Raw genomic sequence first — 25,747 nt, 5'->3', positions numbered from 1 at the left:
AGCACTTTCCTTCCTCACGGGTACTTATGGCTTTCTAAACTTTGGACAACTTTGTAGAATTTTATTATTGAAAAAATAGTGCTGAAATGTCCTCTTCCCCCACTTAGTGAGGCTGTCTAATTGGGTAATTCACTCAGCCTGATTCCTGAAAATGCAAAGGTTGATGAGCAGTACTAAAACTCAGAATCACAAAAAGCTCCTGCTGGACTCAATGAGGGCTCTGGAAATGAAAATGGGCACCATGAATGTTTATAGAAACAGAAAGAAATTGAGCACAGTCTGATACCAGATTAAAAGGCACCTCTTGCCCCCTTCAGACAGCACTTGTTAGTGTTTCTGCCAGTCTTGTATTTTATTCTTAGTCAAACATAAAACAACAGATAGCCAAGAATAAGGCAAGGGATAACTATGTAAATATTTATCTCTGAAATAATGAGAACTGGGAGACCAATAAGTGTTACAAAGTTGGAACTGTTGCCAGCACAACAACATCAGCTCCAATTCTTTTTTATTCGTGTCATATTTGTCTGGATATCATAGAATCATAGATTCACAGAATCATTAAGGTTAGAAAAGACCTCTAAGATCACCAAGTCCAACCATCAACCTAATACCATCATCACATTCACCACTAAATCACATCCTCAAGTGCCATTTCCACGTGTTTTCTGAAATCTTCCAGGGATGGTGCTTGTAAGACTTTCACCAGTATGTCTTTGTAATTCCACAAGTTTCACACTGCAGCTGTGTTTAATTACCACTCCAGGTGTATGTAAGACTTTTAGGATTAAAATCCAATTTGGCACCTGGACTGTGAAGTCTGTATTTCTAAGAATGACAGTAATTTCCTAGACTCTACAATGGAGCCTATTCTGTGTGTAATTTGAGTCCTTCAACATGTCTATAGTGAAGGTAAGAACAAGAGTCCTCTTGTGAAACATTACATTATTCACAGACAAACTTGTGGAGTCTAGATAGAGCACGAATTTCCTGGAATCTGCTATGCAGCCAACTGTGGCATCACCAAGAAACCACAGGGACACAATCCCATGGCCAGGTCAAACTTTGCTGGCTCTAAAGGATGTGTTAAAAACCATCCTTTTGCATTTCAATGTTCTAAATATCTGTGTAAAAAGAATTTATGTGCCAACCTTAAAAAGAATTTTCTATAGGATATTTTTTGATGACAATGAGTGTAGGTAAGGCGATATATGAACAAAAGAGCATAAAATGTTATTCAGTTCTTATCACTGTGTCCTTTTTATTGTGGGCTGGTTGTCTTTTGAAGAGTATTACTATATACTTAAATATACAAGTATACAAGTATTAATTATTAATTAATGTACTCTGAACTACAACACTACTGATTCCCTTCAAGAACTACTTCTATACATTGTTCTACACCTGAAAAAGCTCAATAAAATTCTTGTCAGCCATTGGCTGGAGTGCATGCATTTTGGTGTTTCACACTACTTCAGTGTGAAAAGAGTGTTAAAATTGTTTTCAGTTTTAAAATCAGCATTTGGTGATATCTGATGATAGTTGAAAACCAAGTTCATTCTCTTAATCACTTTGAAAGATACACAGTGTTCTACTCGCCCTTTCTAGACACAGAAAGACAGCATTACAGTTTTTTCATTTACTACACCTATCACTGGTGCTGTTGAAAATCTTTCTGTTTTCAAACTAGATGATGACATCTCTGAAATGTTTGTTTTGCTTTAAACAAAATCCCTAAAGGAATGTAGCATGATAAAATTCAGCAGTAAACACAGTATATATGGATGGAGATGGTGCAATGCTCCAGACCTAGATATCAGGTAAATACTAGAGCTAAAATGAAACAAACAAGGGATGTTTAAGACTTCGGAAATCAAGTTTACCCTTCAAAACTCGTATAATGAATTTTCCTCCTTCCAAAGATATAAACAGTATTTCTTCTTGTTTTGTGAGTGTTACAGAATTTTGCTTATTTAGTTAGTTCTTTGTTAAGCATAAGCATGACAGATGCACTGCACATTGTTTACGCAAAGGGTGTAAGGTACAGCGCTTTCTGGCGTCTTGTGTGGTAACTGATTCGGATTCGTATGTCTGGCAGAACTTGAAGGGAATGTTAAGACAGATTTTCCATTTGGAAGTAAACTCAAAGTATGTAAGTTCACATAGTATTTGACCCAGGTTTAGGACTATGTTCTAACACACTGATGCAGGAGAGCCCACCAAAGCATTTCATACCCAAGCCTGTGAAGAAAACATTTTTTTTTCCTGATGGCTTCAAGCTATATTTATGTGAGCAACGCCTTTCACTTTGTTTTACAGGGTGATTTGTTTTACATCACAACTTTTGTGAAGGGCTTAGTAAATTCAGTCCTTTCGATTCAAGGTTGGACTAGTTTTTGTCCCAAGCAGCCTCCAGCTCACACTGCCCAGGGAAGCCCACCCACTGGGAGTGCTGCACCACCAGGAATGGCTCCTCACAGCTGCCACCCCCAGACACAACACCTCACTTGTCCTTGCAGCTGAGATGTCCAACTAGTGGTCCAGCCACGGCAGAGTGGCTGTGGTGAGCAGCTGTCATCATCTCAGCTCAAATTCGCCGTTTGCTTCCCAGCTGAGACAGAAGTCATGCTGCTGATGTAAATCACCAAGAGGTGCAAAAGGATCAAGCCCAAGGGCTCTGACCAAGGGATAAAAGCCCCCTCAAACTTGCAATGTGGGTAGAAGCACACGCAAAGGCTCAGTGTCATACTAACTAATCAAGCCTTCTAAAAATACTCAACATGATTACATGACGAAGAGCAATACATAAAGACGTAAACAGCCAAACAGAAAAGACAGATCCTCAGAAATAAAGTGAAATATTTATTCTCAGACAAAGTATTTGTCTAAACAGTGTCCAACACACAAATATATAGTTTCCTACTCCCGAACAGTAATTCTACAGTAAGGCTTCCCAGTAAAATATTTATGTTACAGTGATTTGAATGATCAACAAGGGAACATTTCAACATGGTGCTTGCTCTACACCAGCTCAGAGATGCTGGTTGCTAAAGCACTGTAGTGCTGTCCTTATATACCCTATACTGCTACAGCAAAACGCTGCCAATGAGCCAAGATAACCACTGCAACAGTAGGGCTGGTGTCAGAGTAAGGGCCTAACTCTGTAGACAAATTTTCTCACTGTAGCTGTGTGTGTGAGCAGCCTGTTTCTAATTTTGCTGGTCTTCAAGAACTTCACAATATGTAAAACAGGTTCTGTTGTCCCATAACTTGGGACTTAAAAGCAATTGGCAATGCACACTGTCCAATAAGCTTTTCATAGGAAGGTTAAGCAGGACAAGGAAGGGAGTGATTACTTACAAAAACACAGAAGGTTCCTCTTCATGTTTACTTCTTAATTTACTAACAGCCCTAATGCAGAGTATAAATTAAAAAAACAGTTACACTCTTCTGCTTTAATTTCTTTCACACACACATTCTGCTCTCCCCTCTTCTATTCAAGTTTTATTGAGTGCCTTCTCCTTCACAGCTGGCCTTGATTTCTTCCTTGTGTTCTTCCTCTTCTGCTTCTTCCTTCAAGAGGACAGAGGGAGAAAGAAAACAGCTGCTCTATCTCTCCTAAAACAGCCTTAAAACAAAGTGACAGCGATGGTCACACTTCTATTCTACTGCCCTGGAGTCGAGTGTACTTATCCTAGCTACAACTGGGACACTAAAAAAAAATTGTCCCAGTTTGCACCACAGCGTCAGTGGAATACCTTCCAAAGTCCACCAGCTTCAGAAAGAAGCTGTATAACCCCATGGGCCACCAGCAGTTTCCCAGATCTTCTCTCCAGTGCAACACTGACTGTCAAAAGCACAAACCATGAGTGGCACTGAGAAGGACCATCTCCTGTGTCAGGTTCTCTTAAATGGTGGAACACAAGTGAGTACACTAATACCACTACAGCATAATTATATACATTATGCAGAAGGTGTTATATATTATGTCTTAAAGCGACTATTTTTAATATTGCTCGGTTTTTACATAGCAGCTTGTGAGTCCAGAAATAAAGACTCCATAGGTTCAATGAACACCAACTTTCCAAACCACTAGGCAGCAACACCCAGCAGGAAATTAAGCAGGACTTATCATTCATGCCTAAGAAGCAATTACAGAAGCTTCTGTTTCCCCAGTAATAAATTTCCTGGCTACATAAAGCTGCATAGAAAGTGCTGAAGAAATGTTAACATCCAGTATGTACTGAATTAAAGGAAAATTAACTTTCATGCGTAGAATAAGCTATTGTTGCAAGTTTCTGTTGAGGCAAAAAAGACATGCTAACACCTTTGACTAATTAAGTTTGCCATAGGATGTGTTCCACATGTTAAAGATTCTTGACTCTTGAAACACTGAAATGACAGTCATAAATGGTTATTGGTAATACTGTACCAACACACACCTTTCTAGGACCCTGTGCAATGACCATATTTGTGCCACCACAACTAGATCTCACTGCAGTTTTTACAGTTGAGCATTCTTTTTGGTTCCAAGTTCTCCATGACTACACAAAGAAATTCCTTTTTACATTATTCATGACTCAGACTCTGCACATCACCTACGCAAAAAATGGCACACTGAAACTAGAGAATGATAGCATCTATATTAGTTTGGGTTTTTTTCCTTAAAGTCATGTCTCCTATCTTTCTGTCATTTCAGAGATACTTGCCATGTGAAATAGTATAACGGGATCTTCATCTGTGAATGCTCTACTTCATTCCCCTGTGCACCACTTGCACTTATATCTGCAGAATTTTCTATCAGTGGAGGTCTGGACAAATGGTTATTCATTGCTTTGCAACTCATCATTCTGCAGGCATAGTCACTGATAAGAGGGAAGCTCTGAAGAAATCCTATTCTCATTATTCTTTAAACTATAATATCTCCATAAGCCCCCAGCCACCCAGCTGACTCCTGCTGCAGGTCATGTAGTACAAACCACAGAATAGGAAAAGCCTCTTCTCAAAGGAGTTTATAAGCTCAGTCAAAGCAGGGTTTTTTAAATACACTTGGCACTGGGCAGATATAAGTACCACCAAGAGACAGTGTTGCTGCTTGGGATATGAAAGACAAAATCCGTATGTTGACTTTGAATAAAGAACAGTGGTTTTCACAGTATGCTTTGATTTTTATAAAGTTGTATTAACCTGTATTCTGGAAACATTTTCAGCGTCTCATATGCTCAGGCTTTAGTATCCTGCTAGTAATATAAGCAACAAAGCTTCAAACAGTTTTGTGAGGACATACCTCAAAGCCAAAGCACATGAAGTAACTGCACTAGTTTCACTGGGACAGAGTCCATTTTCTTCCTAGTAGCTGGTACAGTGTTGTGTTTTGGGTATATTATGAGAATAATGTTGATAACACAATGATATTTTGGTTGTTGCTAAGTAGTGCTTACCCTAAATCAAGGACTTTCCAGTGTCTCATGCTCTGCCAGTGAGGAGGTACACAAGAAGCTGTCGGGGAGCATCACCACGACAGCTGACCCAAACTAACTATAGAGATATTCCACACCATAGGGCATCCTGCCCAGTGTATAAACTGTGGGGAGTTGGCTGGAAGGGACCACTGGCTGCTGACAGGCTGAGCATTGGTCAGCGGGTGGTAAGCAATGGTATTGTGTGTGTGTCACTTGTGTTTCTTGGGGTTTATTTTTCTTCTTTTTTCAGTACAATTAGTAGTAATAGTAATTAATTTTCTTGAAATTACTAAACTGTTCTTACATCAACCCATAAGTTTTGTGGGTTTTCTTACTTTTTTTTTTCCTGATTTCCCTCCCCATCCCACTGAGGGAGGAGAGTGAGCAGCTGCATGGTACTTAATTGCCATCTGAGCTTAAACCACAACACTCATCACTCATAAAAACTGAACAAATAGTCTTTCTAGGCAACTGGCTGTCTGTATTGACTTGATAATTAATAAATACTTTAGTTTGTGGTTTCAAAAATATGTAGGTATCTAAATTCCATTAAAACTAGACTTTTATATTATGGGATTTAGTATTGTCAGTCTTACATGTGTGACGGACAGCATGCAGAATCTCTACAATCTCTTCTACTAAAATATTGGCATAAAATTTGTTTTTCCCCACTGAATTCCCACTCACCACTCTACAACTAGTCTAGCTAAATGTCTAAACTGAATTTGCACTACATTTGCTGTAATGGACATCACAGGCTTAGACAATGTTGAGTATACATATCCCCTCAATGAAAAGTTATTCTGATTCTTCTGCAGTGCTATGGCTGGTTGTTTCATCCTATAAAAACCTTGCTATACTATATTGCACTGTTGTTCTTGAAATACGAGTTTATTTCTGAACCTTCTTCTCTTGATGCTTGTACAGACACCACACGAGTAAAACCTGACAACTTCTGTGATAACAGAATGAACTGCTTCTGAGACATTTAAAGGTATTATTTTTACTCAGAATTCAGGCACGATTATAATCCTTGAGCTGGCACACAAAAATATGATTAAAATGAAGATGTTCTGCAAGACAATGCCTACTCTTACTGGAATAAAGATTTGCTTTTAAACATACATTTTCAGACTGAGATAAGCTTACAGATGACATCCATTCTTAGATTCAACTACAACAGTCCAACGTAATTGCTGAAGACAGTAAACACTTCAGTTAAGAAATTTCAGAAAAAAAACATGTGAGAAAAGAAGGGCTCTGGTTTGAGTTAGAATGTTGAAATATAGATTTCACTAAGCAAAAAAGGAAGCATACGATACACATAGAATGGAGGTGACTGAAGATCTTATAAATTTGCAGCTAAACCAGTTGTCTGGAAAGCACCTTGCACATCTCCCTGGTCAGTGAGAAATGGATGTGTTGTTAGGGAAGAAGCAGCTGCTTTGCCTGGGATGCAACTTCTTGAGCACTCTGTAATGTGGATAACTCCCAGATTTGATTTTTGAAAGCAAAAGCATTGGAGAGGACGTAGTGACTTTTCCAGGATTAAAATGAAATGTTTACTCTGCTATGAGTTCTGCTCAACAGCAGAAGCTTCTTATAATAAACTTACTAGCTTTTTAATGCCATTTTGATTAAATGAAGTAACATTTTTGAAATTAAGATTGTCAAAATTATCAAGATAATTAATGGTCAGGAAATCATCAGAATATTTGTTTCATAACATGATGTTTCAAATTTCCAATATTTGCAAAATATTTGTTTTCAAGGCAGTTTCTCATGAAATGGTGACTCAAAACGGGTGAAAAGAGCCCATAAGATACAGACTCCAGGCAAGAGCTGGACCAGTAAGTCATGGTATTTGAAAGACCTGCATGCATCTGACACTCACCTTTGAAATAGAAATATGAAACTCTGTAAGAAGTCTTTTAATCTTTTTCCCCTTCATAAGTAAAAACAACATCTTTATTTCCAGAGGGTTAATAAATCCAACAAGAAATACAGCAGCCTTTACCAACGTAATACTTTTCAAAACCATCATAACCTTAAAAGCATACTCAGGAGTGCATAAAAGACATGAAGTCTCACTAGGTATACAGGAAAGAGTAATTATTCATTCCTATGAAAGTTCAGTTGCAGTCTTCAGTCTGAGCTTTCAATAAATGGTGAAACATAATTTATTTGTACTGGGTATTGCTGCTTCCTAATATAACCCAAAACCTCGGGGACATGCTGGTAGTAATGCAAACACAGGATGGTCTTTTAAGCCAAGAAATCATTTCAAAATTTATCTAAAGTAGAAAGTTATTATGATTCCATAATGGTGGCATGCATTTGTTTGACATTCACCATGGCATACCGGGGACAGAGAATTATCTGAATTTCGTTCCCATGATCTAACGGAGAAGCTATCTAGGCAACTTGGTGCTTTAAATTTATTCTCCCTTTTTCTTCATATAACCATTTGGTAAATAAAGCACTCAAACTAAACGCAGTAAACAAATTCAAAGATTCATACAAAGTCTTTGGAAGGATTTTAAGGTATCTATTTAAACTCCATTGGTTCTATTATTTGATGTAAAAGAAAAGTATCCAAAAATAACCTTAAATGCTCGTTTTTGGTATTCTAACAAACACTGACTACAAACTTAATTAGTGAGTAATTTAATTATTCTAAGTCACATTTCTCGTGGACAAAATTATTGTTTTGGAAGAACAAGCATTTAGGTAGATCTATTTCCAGAAATCAAGACCAAGGTAGTATGGTAGTCAGCAGAAAATAAAAAATTGATGTACATAACTACAATGAAGAGAAAAAGAAACAAGAGTAATTTTAAACAGAAGAGAAGATACTGTTACAGAGTGTATACTTACAGAGTATTACAATGAGGAATAATTGCACTAATTTATTGGAAGTAAAGTTTAAAATTAACATTGTGGAAAACAATCCTGCTGGTGGTAATGCCATTTTTAAAGATGTTTAAAACTAGTACTAGGAAAGAACTATAGCATGCATACTAAGGAATGCAAATATCTATTACCATGTGATCTAATTTTCAATTGCCTGTCTCACAGATTCTATAATCAAAAGTTGTTACCTAATCTAATAATCAGAATTTTATTCCATCAGAAGTACAAACTTAATAATGAAATTGTATTACTGCATAAATACTGCTACATTTCAAAATCAGATTCTGTGTTATATGGAAATATCATCAGTGAAACCAGCCTGATAACCTAGCTCTTCATGGCTAAGGAAGATCAGCCCAGCTCACTCTTTCTGTATTTATTCTTTTCCTTTCTATATAAAATCTGATTTAAAAAAGAAACTATCCGGGAGGTATCCAATGTTAGTTCCACATACTGAGGTTGTGGCTAACCAGCAATCTTTCATTAAGCTAAATAAGGGCTACTAAAACCAAAATTTTATTAGTGCTAGGCGATACTCATAAGGCTTTTAAGAAACAAAATCCTTCAGTTGGCCAAACATTCTTAAACACCTTTATCAATACACCAACATAATCTAGAGAATGCTGTAGCATTTTGTAGCCATCCTGAAAAAGAAGGTGTATGAACTCTAAAGGAGAAAAGGGCTGGAAAAAACAACAAACCAAAGAAGTTAAACATTCCAGGACTTATCCTGAGTACTATCTATCAGTTGATTTTGAATTACATAAATTCAGGATAATACCAGAATATTTTGAAATGAGCCTGAAATTCTACATGCCCTGCTTTTCGTTTGCAGATGGCCCAAATAAAACTGCTTCTAGATGTAAAAGGATAGTTGTTCTTCATTTCCAAAATGAAACTACCACTCTATAAGGTTTAAGAGGTGATAGTTTGTATCACACCTCTAATTTAAACATTTTTCAAGTGTTTATGCTACCAAAATGAAAATATTTTCAGAGGCTTTAATACAGCAGGGGGAAAAGAAAAGCTAAAACCAGAAAATGATCTTTTGATTCAGAAGCTGGCATTTGAAAATACTGACACAAACTAACCTACAGAATTTGAAGACAAAGGTACCACCCCCCTCACCCATTTCTGAAACTGTCAAGAGTTAGATTATTAACTACTAATATAGACCACACATTTTTTAAACAAAAAGTATAGAATTAAGTTAGAACATTTCTGAGGTGGAAATTATGGATTTGTAGAATCAACTAATTTTCCTGCAGGATGAAAGCAAGTGATGGAATAATCACTAAAAGAACACATGAAAATTTCCCATGCTTTATCATAGCAAAAATAACCAACTATATATACACCAAAATAATTGCAAGGGTTTTTTTCTTTCTGCTATTGTAATTTTTTTACTTTCCTCCTTGTATTCTCTTTTTACTCAGCCTAGAAATTAACACACCAAGAGTGCACAATTACCTTACACACACCTCATTTACATGAAGGCAGTATATAGAATAGAACTATTTAATTCTGAAAGGACTTACAGTGATTGTCAACGCCTTGAGCAATTTAGGGCTGACTAAAAGTTAAAGCATGTTGTTACGAAAATTGTCTAAATGCCTCTGACAGGCTAACGGGCTTGGGCACAATCAGCTGTCCAGGAAGCCTGTTCCAGAGTTTGACCATCCCCCTGGTAATGAAATGCTTCCTAATATTCAATCTGAACTTTTTCTAATGGGCATAGTTCTGATTTATACCCAAGCATCCTGTCACCGGACCTCAGGGAGAAGAGATCATCACCTTGCGCTCCACTTCCCCTCCTCAGAAAGCTGTAGAGTGACAAGATCACCCCTCGGCTTCCTTTTCTTTAAACTAGACAAACCCAGAGTTCTCAGCTGCTCTTCATAGGGCATTCCTTCCAGTCCTTTCACCAGTTTTGTTGTCTTCCTCAAGTACCCAAACATCTGTCTTCAGCTGTGGGGCCCAGAGCTACAAAGAGTAGTCAAGTTGAGGCCTCACCAACACTTCTGTTGAGCAGTTGGTCATGCTATGCTGGTGCATCCCAGGATTGGCTTTGCCCTTTTGGCTGCCAGAGCACCCTGCTGACTCCTTTTGAGCCTGCTGCCAAACACCACCCTCAGATATGCCTTTTTGCAGGGCTGCTCTCCAGACACTCCTCTTCTAGCTTTTACTTGTACCCGGCATTACTCCATCCTAGGTACAGAAACTTGTTAAATTTCATCCCACTGATCACAGCCCAGTGCTGCAATCTGTCTAGATCCCACTGCAAGGCAGCTTGTCCCAAACAACACCTCCCACTGTGGTATTGTTGGTATCAAACTTGCTAATGTTGCACTCAACTCCTACATCCAGATCACTCATAAATATATCGAACAGAATTGGCCACAGAATTGACCCCGAGGAGCACCACTGGTAACCTGTCGCCAGCCAGATGTGGCCCCATTCACCACAACCCTCTGAGCCCTGCCCTTCAGGCAATTCTTCACCCAAGCACATCTTGAACCCACTCATCCCACAGCTGAACAACTTATCCAGAAGGATCCTGGGAAGGACAATAGCAAAAGCCTTCCTAAAATCCAGGAAAAATACATCCACCACCTTCCCTTCATCCACTGGGCAGGTGACCTTATCATAGAAGGGTATCAAACAAGTTAAACAGGACTTTCCCTTTGTGAATCTGTGTTGACTGTGCCTGATGAATGCATTGACCTTTGAATGCCTTTCAGTAATACACAGTATAATCTTCTTCACAGTTTTTTCAGGAACTGAGGTTAGAATAACAGAACTGTAGGTTCCTGGGTCTTCCTTCACACCCTTTTTGTAAATTAGAATAACACTGGTCAGCTTCCAGTCAGCAAGGACCTCCCCAGACTCCCATGACCTTTGCTAGATAATCAAAAGGGGTCCTGCCATAACATCCACTAGCCCCTTCAGTACTCTATGGTTTAATTTATTTAAACTGGGGGAGACACTACAGTTCCATCAAAATAAAAACACAGATTATATCTAAAGGAAAAATCAAACACTTTAGTATATTCAAAACCCCTTAAAGGTGTATTTGCAGATGGTTCCCATAAGAGGAGCCACTAGCAAATGAGGAGATAGAATTCAGAACAATCTTGATAAATAAAACCATTTTGGGAAAAAATGGACAAACATAAACTTTCACTACACTGTAAAAATACTCACCTACAAAAATACAGGATTGAAAAAAGTGGTCTGTTCTGTAGAAAAGGAATTGTGGGTTTCATTGAATCACAAGTAAAGTGTGAGACAATATTACCATTGCAAAAAGTACCATACAATAATGCAGGGAATTTGACTTGAAGACACTTGGGTAATTGTTATGTTTCAGTATATGCTAGCAAATTCTCAGCTGAAATACTGCCTTGCTTTGGACACTGAACTTCAAGAAATATCTGGAACTCTTGGAGAAAACAGAATTAGACCAACAATTATAAGAATAATCTCCTTTCTGAAAAACATGATGCATGAAGAAAGTTTGAAGGGATTGAGGCTGTGTAAAAAGAGGATGAGAGAAGAGCACATATGACAGATATGACTGCAGCCTTCAAATACATAACAGGTAACCATAAAAACTAACGGAAAGTTTTTCTTCATTTCCACATCAGGCTGAAAGACGCAGACGGTATTTTGACTAATGGGGAAAAAATTTCCTAATGATAAGCATCAGAAAAGACTTTAGCTATAAAATTATGTTATTAATAGTTGATCTGAGTCTGGATAGGGAAGCAGAAAACTCCAGTCTTCCAGTCTACACTTTTGAACTTCTTAGTGAGTAAAAAGAGTTGCATAAACACTAACAACCAAGTCTAAAATGAAGGGCTGATAAAACTTTGCAGATGCTAGGGGCAAAGTGCTGTCATTTCTCCAGCTACGGCTTAGCACACAGCTGCAGTCAGTTTTGCAAAGCGCTACTCATATAGCTGGGGAACAGGAAATACAGTGGAGCTGTGGCACCAAATAGTTACAAGGAGAAGTGCTACCAAAGTACTTTCTGGATTGGGAATTCTGTTTTCTCCTCACCCACACAGTACCATCTATGTTCTGGTATCATTTAATGACAATAATTGATCTTACTGCCTGATCTACCAAATGCCTTGCCCTTTTCTATCCCCTACATTCACAACGGTCTTTATACATACTTTACCTTCTCCTTCAGTACCTTGGGGGTCCAGCATCTATAATGCCAGTACCACATGCCCCTCCTTATTAGTTTCACCTGAAGCTCATAAGCTATAGCCATACCAGAAAATTAAATGGTGCCAGTTTACTCTGCAAACACATTCTGGCACTGAAATTCAACGGCCAAATTTTTCGTGTTGTTAAACAGTTAAAAAAAACTCAAAACAACTTTGGTCAGCTAACCTTCTCTCCCAAACAACTCAGGCAAAATTTGGGCCAAATAACATCCCCAAAAGGCAATGTCATACCACACTCTGTGCCCAGGAAGCAAAAAGAGCTTAATGGTGAGAGTGTGGGCATCTCATTTCAACTGGTCTCAGTGTGAGAGAGCAATCTGAGGCACATTTAATGTACTCCTACAGCTATACCCATTGTCCTGTGAGGCCCCAAGTAAGAAAATCATTATTAATGGCAGCTAGAATATAAACTGTTGCGCTCGACAACTGTGAATAAACAGACACAAATAGCACATTTTATCCTGAAGAGTGGACTCTTCAAGATGAAATAATTATTTTAATTCCCACTGCAGACCCTAGTTCCCACCATAAAAGGAGGAAAAATTCACTGGTTGCATCTCTGTCTTGGACAGTTAGGAACTCTCTACTCATACAAATGGTGTCTAGATAATGCAATTACTCCAATCTAAGTAAAAATTACATCTTCATAGCCATAAGAATGCAAAACACATACAGGAAAACAACTCATCCAGTTCACTCAAAGAATGATAGACACTTAAAAAAAAAGAAAAGAAAATGTAGTTTTAGATTGTGAAGGCCTGATTTGAGCACCAAAGCCCAAGATATTCCAGTTAAAACTGGTGTTTCATGAACACAATTATGCCTTTTATTTTAAGAAATTAAGGAAGGTAAAGGTGAAATGGTAATGCTTACTCCAAGTTTCCTTAGGATTTTGTTACTTTAAGTCAAATGCTTTACTTCACATAAGGTTTCTTGTGTTGAATTGTAGTACAACTGTTTACTCAAGTGGCAGCAGCATACTTTGTGAAAAATTAAATGGACATTTATCAAAGGTGAGTTGACAGGTTTAAATGTTAAGTGTAAGCACTGTAAGACAAGTACAAATAGTTTCTACCTGGAGGTTACATATCTAAATCACTGGATAGATTTTTTAATTAACTTCTGCACAATGAAGAATGTTTGTTTTCTGAATTATTGAACAACATTTCCTGAGAGAGGAAGATACAAAATGTCATGGAATATATTTTTAAGTAGAGCTAACATATAAATGAAAACTTGAAAATCCTTCTTCCTATACAGCACAGGCAAGAAAGGGATGAATACTGTTTAGAAATAGAAATGTTAGAGTCAAGATTTAAAGTTAAAATAAATGCAAAACTTGAGAGAGTTATGCCAGAGAGAGGCATAATACATGGATAGAGGGGGTTTCATTACTATATCTCATTTTACTCTTAGCCCACTGGATTATAATCTAATAACACAAATATGTAGCTATCTCAGGTTCTGAGATGATTTTGAGAAAGCCTAAAAAATAAAGATATGCAATAGTCAGTGGTAAACTTAAAGAAACTGCATCTCTGGTGGGGACAAAATAGTTATATATATATATGTATATATATATATATCTCATAGTTACATATACGTTTCTGTTGTTTATTAAACCCATCTAGTCTTCTTGCCCTACTGACAGTAACTCCTAAGGTAAAAAGCTGGATAATAGAAGCAAGCTGCAAACCCACAGGAGCACACTGCTAAGTGCCTTCTCATCAACCCTTCACCTTTCAAACCACTGAAGCATTTGGATGTTTAAAATGCTAATAAAAACTAAAATGTTTTACTCACAGTTAAAACCAGGTTCAATAGTTTTTCCAGCTTCAAGACTGTTTATTGTAATCTGAAAGATGATGTGCAGCAGCAGAAATGACAGACTGGTGAAGCACAGAGATTTTAATAATCGTCCTGTATGACCTAAAAGACAAAGTATACATACATATAATTGGTGAATTTCCAAACATTACTTAAAGGTTTTCAGTTTAAAACCAGTAAAAACATCTTGACCAAGCATATTTCTACAAGTCAGTTCTACATTAATCATGATTGTCCCTCATGGTCAAAATTATAGCAAAAGTCATACTTAAATTATAGTGGTTTTGAGTATACTTTACTCACAAACAGCAATGACTCCTGCTACCAATATTTTGGGTGTTTTTTTTAATTAAAAAAAGGAAGTTTCTCAAGTGTCCAGACAGCAATTTTAGATCAATAATATTAACAACATCATAATGTTTATCACCACATTACCTGGTACAAAGACAAAATATGAATGATACTTCTACTTTTGAGAAAATAAAACCTGTTAATCTAATTACACTTTACAAAACAAATTTTGGGAGGGGGATTAACAACACAAAAACCTCAGTTTGGCTCAGGAGTATAGACATATTTTCATTGAATGCTTTGCTTTGTGCCGGCTGCCCTCTTTATCTTCCTTTAGAAGTTTTGAAAATAATTTTCAGTATACACTGAAGAATCCTGTGCCAGACACATTTGGTCATAGTTTCTCTATGATTTGTAGGATATATATTCAAAAGCTAATAGAAAATGTTTGATCAAGATTTAGAAATGCCTTATAAATCCTCTAGGACACACTCAGCTTAATCACAGGCAGCCAAACTTGCAAGGTATGAATAAATAAATTATTAGTATGTCAGGAAATATGCATCTTCAAGACAAAGTTGAATTCCTGATAAAAGACAACATTAAATATCACCCTACCTAACCTATCTGCAGTAAAAAGTCTATCTCCGAAGTATTTTATACTAGATTTTACAGCACCTGCTTCGTACATTTAAGGGTAATTTTTTAATTTATGGATTAAAAAACAGCAGTGTTGGAATTCTTACCCAAGGCTATAAGTAAAGCTAGGGTTTTGGAGGGCAAAACTAGCAAAGTATACCTGTGAAATGTCCACTCTAAATGAAGCCTGTTTTCTTCATTCTTATTTTGCAAGTGTCTGATACGAGCAACTACTAGAAAGAACATGACAGTTCACATTCTGTATCTAGCCAATAAATCAGCTTCTTGCTTTATATTTGTTATAGTTCAAGCATGTCTTCAGTGGCCTGAAGGGTAGTTTATAAAGCAAAGAATCAGATAAACACAATTCAACAATTTCAGAAAGTTGTAGACTATCTCATTCCATCAGACTCAAAACTTTTATTAAATGATCACTATCTTGACTGCAAATTTTGAATACCAAATACCTTTAATAAAGTTCCCTTTTTTAATAGAGTAAACAGATCAAACGAAATTAAAAATGGCAAGAATGAGTCCATGAGTTTCTGCAATCTGAAAAGGAAGATACATTCAGTAGATATGTGCCTTGTATGACCTATTCACTAGTCACCAAAGTCCACACAGAAAGAAGATAACCTGGGTAGCAGAGCACTACACTAAAAAGACTGGATATTAAATTCTTTGGGTCGTTTTCTGTTCTTTTTCTGCAGAAGCTGGCTTAGTGTCCTGGCTTAGGACAATTTCTAAGTCCTGTAAAAGCATAAATAACTAAATAGGTCATATTATCAAAAACATTAGAAGAATGAATATATGACAAACTACATGTTATTAAATAATATGTCAGATGTGATGTCATATCTAATGCAATCCAAAGGCTGCTATATTTTACGATTTTTTGCAAATTTCAATATTTGATGGTTTGCTCCTTCATTACTAGATCCCATGCTCCTGGTATTACAAGAGATGTATGTTCAGAACACAAGTGAACTAAAAAACTACCTATCTCAAAGCTGAGGACAAAGAGTTTGAGAACATAAATTTCATGGGTTTAACATCTGTGTCAAAAATGTACAGATCTTAAAGTCAGTTTGGCGATTTATGAAGTTCTGAGTCACAAACTCTCCTCAGTGCTCGAGTTAACAATTTGATAGATATAAAGCACTGAATTTTTCATAAAGAAGTGGATTTGAATTTTCTGATAGAATTCCCTGAGTCAATGTTCAAAGGAGAAAAACTGCAATACAGTTAGTCAATGCACATTCAATTCCCAAACTTCATGTTTCCACATAAAGAAATAAAACTTCTGAAAACCTTGGGTACATCATTCAGTATTTCAATTGTCATACCTCCCCAAAATATATTTCAATTTTAGACTTATTTTTTTTAAATTTGAAAACAAACACATTTGAATTTATATTGAACAAAGCATTTCTTTAAAAAAGCCTTAACTTTTGCAATTGTACTCCTTTTAAGAAATGTAGGAAATGCTGAAAACGTATTTCTTGAAATACTGAAATGTTGAAAAAAGATCTCCTTCATAAAGTAGGGAAAATTTTAAAAGACTATAAATACTCATAGAAATAAAGAGTCTCTCAGTTTACTGGTAAATATGGTAGGGTAAACACACAGCTGGAAGGCAGCTAGTTATGTTCAGTGCAGTTTACAGCATTCTACAAGGGCTATTCTCTTCATGGCTATCAATGGGACAGGATCACCACCAGATCCTACTGACCAAGAGCCCTTTACCTGCCCCACATTCATATCTGCCAGCAGAAAGTAGACACATAAAGTATCTGAAGAAAAGTAAGAAATACTAAGTTTTGGAGAGTTATCAGCAACCTGGGAGAAATGGGAGTGATAAATTCGCTGAACTGGATACATAATTTATGCCAAGGAAGAAGTGACTGATTTGGATAAGAGATGAGTTTCAGGGTTTGGATAAAAGACTATATTTTTACTTACATTTTTCTTTTTCTTCTGTAAACTTAGTTCTAAATGACACAAATTAAAAATTACCTGTATGCATACAGAACTGAGAGAGTGAGAAAAGAGACAGCTAAAATTAAACTCCTGAAAAAAACCAGAGCTTCTTATGATGAGGAAGAAAGATTTTTGTCATCCTTCTTTAATCTGTATTTATTCTAATTCAGTCACAATGTTAAATTCTTTTTGTAACTTACAAAATTTTAACTCATAATGTTACAATTTACTTGCTAAAACATACCTTAACTGTTCAGTTGCCCTAACATGAAAGTCCCTGGGGACATGAATGGAAGCTGACTGTCACACAGAGAAACCTGTGCGGACAGAAAAGATTTGCCCCAGCCAACATCAGAAGTCACAATATACTGATTCCTTAATTTCTGTCTTAGATGTATAGACTTGTCTATGCCCATCAAGACTAAAATAAGAAAAATCTAATGGCAAAACACCTCAGTTTGTAGCTTGAATGCTTGGTTCTGATTTTACTCCACCACTAGCTTCAGCAAAACGTGGAGGATGGAAAAGGCAGAGCAGATTTGTCTCAGAACTGGCCTGAAGGACTAAGAAAAGTGGTTTTGCTTTCAGGTGCCATTTCAGGTGTCATTCCTAATGGCACCAGTGGGACCAAAACCTGGTATGTGGCTTTAGAAATGTACTCATGTCTCGGAAACACACAAGGAGGTTGCTCCAGTCTCTTTGTCCCTTCAGAAAACTCCTGGCAAAGGGCTTTCTCCCCTCTGATCAAGTCTGCAGAAAGCCAGACAGGATGCAAATGCTTCATTACCCTCTTTCTCTTCAGCTCAGGTGCAACATTAAACTGGTCTCAAGAGGGCCAAAAGCTTTTCACATGTGGCAGAGGAATCCATTTCTTATTTTTCAAAGGTAATCCAGCCAAGAGCCAGATTAGTAATGGCATGTACCCCCCAGCCACAGGCATGAAACCTCAGTACCACTAACTATTTTAATGTGTTCTTGTAGGACTGCTGTCTCCAAAGCACACATGCACCTCTTGACTGCCTACATCATGATTGTACACAAAGGTGGAGCCTGCTGCTCACATCACTTCCATCAATGATGAAACGATGAAAAACAGTACATTCATGATTGGACAAGCAGTCCTGTGATCTTTTCTGCTACTCCTTTCCCTAAAACAGCAAGAGTATGACAGAATTTAATTTTTTTGTGCACTTGGAACTTCCTCAGAGCTTTTACCAAAAGGATGTGCTAACAGGACATGGAATAACTGAATGGCAAATTGTCACTGAGACCTGCTTTAAAATCACATATATTAGCTCTTACAATATAATCTGACCATGAGCCTTGGTCTATTACAAAAATCGTACCATACCATACCACACCAAATCTTCAGTTGCTTGCAAGGCGCATTTTCATTCCACACTACTTTTTTTCTCATTTGGATCTATTTATGATGCATAATTAAATTAACTTTGTCTCCAACAAAGTTAATAATACTGCTAACCATTTATCCCGATTTTTTAATAAGTAGTACCAAGCATCTATATGCAAAGGTGATAAATTCAAAGGGTCGGTATCCATTCTGCATATCACAATGATATCAGGAAAGGGAAACTTGAGGAGGAAAATAATTTCTAAAAATTAACCGAAGACTGTTTAGTATTCCAACAGTGTAATTCCATCATCACCATCATATGTATGCTGAATGACTTCACCTAAAGATTTAAGTTTTGGGATGTATTATTCAAAGCTTTTATTACTTTGCACAGGAATTTTTTTTAAATGTAACCTTAAGGTTGTATTTTCTGACATAAGTTGGTTTTGGGACAATTCTAAAATCTCTTTTAGGCTAATACTGTACTCCAAACAGTTGCAACGCTCTTCTTCAATAGTTATGCTTGGGAATTTTTTTACACATCACTTTTTATTCAGATCACAGTAGATGAAATACCAAAGCACAAGTCATTTTTCACATAACCTTTGATAGCATACAGTGAGTGATAAATATTAATGTGCATTTACCTCCTGAACTAGTGACACTTCAGTTAATAAAGATACTCTATTACAGCCATTGAGGATTTTTTTTTTTAATAAACCTCTTCATCAGTAAGTGACAAACATAAAAGTAAAGAGCTCTGCGAGCAAGGCTTGGCTGCAATAAACTTCTGCAGCACAGAATGAGTCAGTCCCACAGAATTTGTTTTAGCTAGAATTTTAAAATCTTAACTTCCTGACATTCCATCAGGGTCCAGAGACCTTAATCTCTTGCTCCATGGCTCCAAATAAGAGTCTGTCAACATAACCTATACTGTAGCTTGGGGCACCTTGAGATGGGAAGTTAAGAAAAAAATTAATTAAAAATACATGTCCTTTGTAAAAATCTGGAAGTTTGGGGGTCATCTGATCTGCAAAGAAAGAAAAAAAAAAGGAAACATAATTTCCCATATAAAAGAAATCCTACCTTTGGTCAGCTCTGTTTTAAGTGCCTCAAGATATCGCAACTAACATTAATTGACATAACTTACTGACATAAATGCAAGAAAAGAGTTCCAATTTGAAGCTGGTTTTAGCCAAAAGTTCAGAGGTGACAGAGTTAGTTCCAGCCGATAATCAGAAAAACATCATCACTGAGTCCACTATGAACATCAGCCACTTTGGCCACAAGTGTTAAATGTAGATTCACACACTTAGATAGACATATACTCAGTGGAAAGTTTATAAGCATGAAATAAACACTGATATGTCCCTCTTCCATTTGACAGGAAAACTCTGTATTTCAGTGTGGGCATTCAGCAACACTGAAGAACACGGGCCAGTCCCCTTTCCTGAATTCATCAGTACTATTGTACACTAATGGACACTTAACTCAGCAGGACACATCCTGATGACCACGGAAGATGAAGAAAGGACTCAAATGAGTTCTAAATTCAGTTGAGATTTCCAGACGTCTACACGGTTACGTCGGAAAGGCACAAAGCAATTTAGCTCTGTCCAAGAAAGCACTTAAACACATGCATATCTCTGAGCATATGCACAGGGACTGAAGAGCTTTCAGTGATGCATAAAAGGTTCATAAAATAAGGCTTACTTCTTCACTACTAGGGTATTAATACTTGATGTGACCAATCTTAAAGCACACAGCCTGCAAATTAGTAGAAATCAAATCTCTTCAGATACCTCTACACCATGCATTGTTCAAATCAATGCTCTGCAGAGGCTAATTTTCTCTTTTTCTCCTTACAGATACAATGTGTAATTATGTCCAAATGGGGAGGGTAGGCATAATCTAATTGTTTTCAATGCCTCTCTTCCCCATGCACTTTTGGAGGCACAGAGAGAGAGTGCCCTCCAGTTTCAGGTTCTGTAAGAACAATGCTAAATATTTGCTAGTGCCAGTCATACGTATTATTAAACAACCTTTCCTAGATGTAAAATATTCATAGTTCTACGTGCACAGTATAGCTATGCTTAGAGGTTTGGCCTCTTGAGTGCCGAAACATAATGGGACAAAGCTATGAACAAGGGATAGAGGAAGGCAATTATTTGCAAGAAGTATTCTAAGAATAAAATTTGATAATGGTGTGCCTTGTACACTGTATATTGTGCAATGTCAAGGCATTGATCCACCAAGTAAAGTAACTGCATATCAGCTCCTATTCACTAAATCTTACATGAACATCTTAAGTAGACTCAAAAAAAGATAATGTTTAAATCATACTGCCAGGAATTATTTTAATGGTTAAAATAGTGCTATTGAAAGTGCTGCCACCCTTCTACTGCACAATAAGCATATTTATCAGTACATCTATATTTAGCTTAATACAAAATGCATTAATATTTTTCCCCCCAAAGAGTATCTCGTATTCCAAAATCATCTTCTATTCAGAGGATCTGAGCTTACTAAAGCCTTAAAAGTGGACAGACATCATCACTGCAAAAATACAAAACCACATGGTTTACTCACTGGATTTCCAGCAGCAAGACAAAAATAGAGAGCAATTACTAATTCCATGGTCTGTTCTGTACCTACCAAGGCCCAAACCTGAAAATGTGTATCCACAAACAACAGCTCAAGACTTCGTGCAATTATTTTTAGTTATGTTTAAATCTCTGTGCTTAAGGAGCCACATTGAAAAACAGAACATATCAGTTTTAGATTCAGAATTTCGAGAAAAATTTCCCAATATTTGAAATTTTGTCCATGTTTTCCTGAATGTGTCACCTATTCCCATGTGTAGTAGTCAAATGTCACAATCCACAACTGTGACCAATAGAAAAACTTTCTAAAACATTTACAAAAAAGCCATAATTCCTTAATTTCAAGCAACTCTTTGTACTAAAATGTATTCCTTTGCATTTCGAATTATATTATCTCTCAGATGATAGACCAGTGAGAATTTGTAACAGTTTGTCACAAAATATGTCATTACCTGAAAATTTTACATTACTTTTAAAAGCAGAGTAAGATACATTGTTCCAGGCTTGTAACTGCACAAAAAAATGCACATTCATTTATACTCTTTTATACACTTATTTATTTCCTTTTATTTCTCTTTCTGCTTCTCTCTCTTTTTAAAATACTACAGCACTCTAGGAAGGAAAAAAAGTCAGTCTAGAGATAGATACTTACTTTGCAGGAGCGCCAACCAGACTTGGGTAAACACAGTGAAAAATTCTATGTGTAATTTAAAAAAAATTATTTAGAAATGAAAACATAGAAAGTGCTGCATAGCGTAAAAAATATCTCCTTACTCCAGCTTCTTGCAGGATTTCCTGTTTTTCCTAGAAGTTTTCATGCCCAGAATACTACTAAAACTGAACTATATCCTCTGCATCAATAGACAATGCCATCGTTCAAGCTAGTCATAATCTCTGACTTTCAAGTTTACACAGGCAATTTACCCATTTTGTTAACAAAATATTTTGTCAGACAAGACTCAGAACTCAACTGCTCACTTTTTTTCCAGATAATACTCATAAGCTTTCAAAGCAAATAACAGCTACTTGATGTCTGCTTCATAATTTGACAGGTGGCTGTACCAAGCTAAACACAGGAAATAAACATCATCTCAGATACTAGTGCATATGAACACTGAGCAATTTTAAGCCAGAACTGCTCTTTTACAAGAGGGTTTGAGGCTGTTAATACAGAGTTACATTTACTTCCCTTGAGGAGACAGGCTCTCCATGTTTGTCACTAAAAGATAATATTTATTTTGAATTCAAATTAATTCAGCCATTATTGTCTGTTAGAAGCAGTGCTTGCAACTTACTTTCTTCATTTCTGTCACAGTCGTAAAGAGCAGGTAACTATCCAGTACTAAATTTCTTCAATAACAGAGAGTTCAAGAAACTCCCAAGTAATGGGAGATGACAGCAGGTCGTGTGTTAGTGCTGAACCACATTTTCAAAAAATCTTTACTTACTAGGAGGTGAGTAATTTTCTCCCTTGAATACTTACCCACATGTGTTCATAAGCAGTAAACAAATGTGATGCAGGGCAGAGCGAGAGAGGAAGGCTAGAAGCCTATGTAAATAGGATTAATACAGCTATGGCAAAACCAAACCCTGCACCATGATGTTTTCACAAGGGAGTAAGTGTGCATAAGTACTGAACTTGCAGTGGAAGCTGTGGTATGAATTTCTACCTTTGGCAAAACTTTTCCCAGAAGTTCTAGAGGCTGCTTCAGCTCAGACACAGGTGCTGCGAAGAGTTTAACCCCTTTTCAAAGAGTTTGCACCAGTATCACTAGCACAACATAAAGCAGCTCATGACCCAGTCGAAGAGCCCCTGAGCCAAAATGCACTAGCATTTCAACTTCAACTTTGCATTTCAAAAATGTTAAGCCCTCCTGCCAACATAGAGCTGAAGTAAGATATGCAAGGGCATAGTTTCATTCCCTCCCTTTACCAGAAGTGCTTAAGGGAAGTAGAAAGACAAGATGGAAAAGCAAATTACTTGTGGAAATAATTTTGTTCTAAAAGTTTCATGGTGTTTGAAGAACATACTGTGATACCCATATGCCACGTGGCCATACTTCTCTCTGAAAAAAATAATATCACTTTCAAAACACATGTTCCAGAGGGCAGATGGAAGAGGACCAGAGAGTTTTCTATAAACATTAGTAGTATCCTTTCACTGAAATCAGGTGGTTTTCTAAGGAAATTAAAATACCAACTTCCCAAGAGTCTATGTTGCATATTCTGTAAAATTCTGTAGAGAAATAGGTTATAGGATGTAAAAGAAGAACAAACCAATAAATTTGACTTCCATGCTTGGCAAATTGGTAAAAACTATAACACAGATGAGAATTAGACAGTCAGGTAAGAACCGTATGCTGAGGTGTCCAGGTAGTTACCACAGAAAATGTTCATGCCCATCGGATCTTTGAAATCTCAATGGAAACCAGAGGAAATTTTAGAAAGATATTTTAGATGATGCAGGAAACTTAGTTTTCAATAAACTTCTGGCAATTATTTCAGAAGAACAAACTTCTGTCAAAGGATTTACAGGAAATAATCTGTCATGGGAATGGAGGATATGTCATCTTAGGACATACCAGTTTTGGCTGATGGTAACTTTTGATTTGTCTTCCAGTCCAGTTGCAACGGGTTCAGAACAAAAATACTTTTTTCTCCCATAATGATGACAGAATTAATTTTTTTTGTTACATTCTGCCTAGTACTCATATTATGTGTGTGATCAAATGGATCTAGATGTACTGCTTTTGGCTGGGATAGTCAGTTTTCTTCATAGTAGATGGCACAGGTTTTGGATTTGTGCTGAAAACAGTGTAGATAACACAAGGATGTTTTCAATATTGCTGAGCAGTGCTTACACAGAGTCAAGGTCTTTTCTACTTCTAATCTCACACCACCAGCGAGGAGACTGGGAGTTCACAAAGAATTGGGAGGTTACACAGCTGTGACAGCTGACCCCAACTTACCAAAGGGACATTCCATACCATATGGTGTCATGCTCAGCATATGGAGCTGGGGGAAAAGGAAGAGAGGATGTTTGGAGTTATGGTGTTTCTGCTCACGTCACAGTTACATGTGATGGAGCCTTGCTTTCCTGAAGGTGACTGAACACCTGCCTGGCCATGGGAAGTGGTGAATGAATACCTTGTTTTGCTTTGCCTGTATGTGTAGCTTTAGCTTTACCTTTGAAACTGTCTTTATCTCAACCCACAAGTTTTCTCACTTTTACTCTTCTTTCTCCCCCATGCCACTATGGGGAAGAGAGTGAGTGGCTGTGTTGGGCCTAGTTGACTACCAGGGTTAAAACATGACAGTAGTCTACAAAGATACATAAAATCTGGACCAAAAGGAACTCACCTATGCTTACAGAAACACTAGATTTCTTCGGGAGAAGAAATCACAGCATTGTTCAATGTTTCATAAAAGGTTTACACTAAGGAAGAGTGGTACTCTGTGAAATGCTGAACATCTAAAGACATCACCAGTGTTTTCTTTCAAATGGCATGCAAAAGCCATTCATTGGAACATCCTGCAAACCAAGCAGAGAACATCAACTACGTCTGTATTTTCACTATTATATCAACTCCATGTATGCATACACGACAGTTCTCTCTTCTTAATCTTTCTGTATGTAAAATCATAGCTTTAATATTGCCTATCATGTTCTAGGTAAATCAGACAAAGGAATTTTGCACAAATAATCCATTATATTCAACTCCAAAATGTTTACTATAAAGTTTCCCTGATAAGCTTACAGGTTAAAACCATAGATGAACCATCACATTTCGGTATGAAAATACCTATTACATTTTTTGGACAATAACTGCAGAGAGAATCAAACAGTTAATTTTTCACCCAACTACTATGTTTCACATAATGGAAAAAGGTGGGCAATATTATAGTAAGCCAAGCACATGCTAGGAAGCTGTCTTTCAGCTAAGTGTACAGTTGGATAATAAATGAACAGTGATTCTCTTACTTCCTGGGATGGTTGCTACTGTGGGCCAGGCATTTGGTGGCAACAGTTCACACATTTAAAGGCTAAAGGATAAAATCCATACCAGGTAACAACATTCTGAAAACTTAAACTGCTTTTGTGAAAAATATGAATAGTTGATACTATGAAGGTAAGGAAAGATAAAGAGTTGTGCATTAAAACACAAATCTTGCAGGAATAAATTTATTGACTTTTTAAATTATCTCAATTTTACAAGCCCAAGACTAGAAGGGAGAACGTTTCCCTTTGAATTTTCAGAATTATTTTTAAGCAGGTGGAAATAAAACAATTTCTGAGGACATGAAAGCTTATGAGAAGGAAACTAAAAAGACTGACATGTCAACAGGAAAAAAAACAACAAACCAACAGTGGAACTGACTAATAATGTGGAGCATCCATTAGCCTACAGCACACTGTTAAAATACTAGAAACTGTGAACA

The 25,747-nt window shown here is 36.9% G+C and overlaps 1 protein-coding gene across 1 annotated transcript in view; it reads right to left on the bottom strand.

The window, feature by feature from the left end:
- Positions 1 to 25,747, bottom strand: part of PIEZO2 (piezo type mechanosensitive ion channel component 2) — a 298,797-nt gene that overhangs the window by 179,841 nt on the left and 93,209 nt on the right. The window contains exon 3 of the mRNA XM_017819591.1: positions 14,417 to 14,542. Within this exon, the coding sequence (XP_017675080.1) occupies positions 14,417 to 14,542 (126 nt within the window). The remainder of the gene's footprint in view (positions 1 to 14,416; positions 14,543 to 25,747) is intronic.

Source organism: Lepidothrix coronata, unplaced genomic scaffold (assembly GCF_001604755.1).
Source record: "Lepidothrix coronata isolate B3197 unplaced genomic scaffold, Lepidothrix_coronata-1.0 Scaffold75, whole genome shotgun sequence".
NCBI lineage: Eukaryota > Metazoa > Chordata > Aves > Passeriformes > Pipridae > Lepidothrix > Lepidothrix coronata.
Note: the sequence above shows the minus strand (reverse complement) of the source record. Positions and strands in the feature narration are given on the sequence as shown.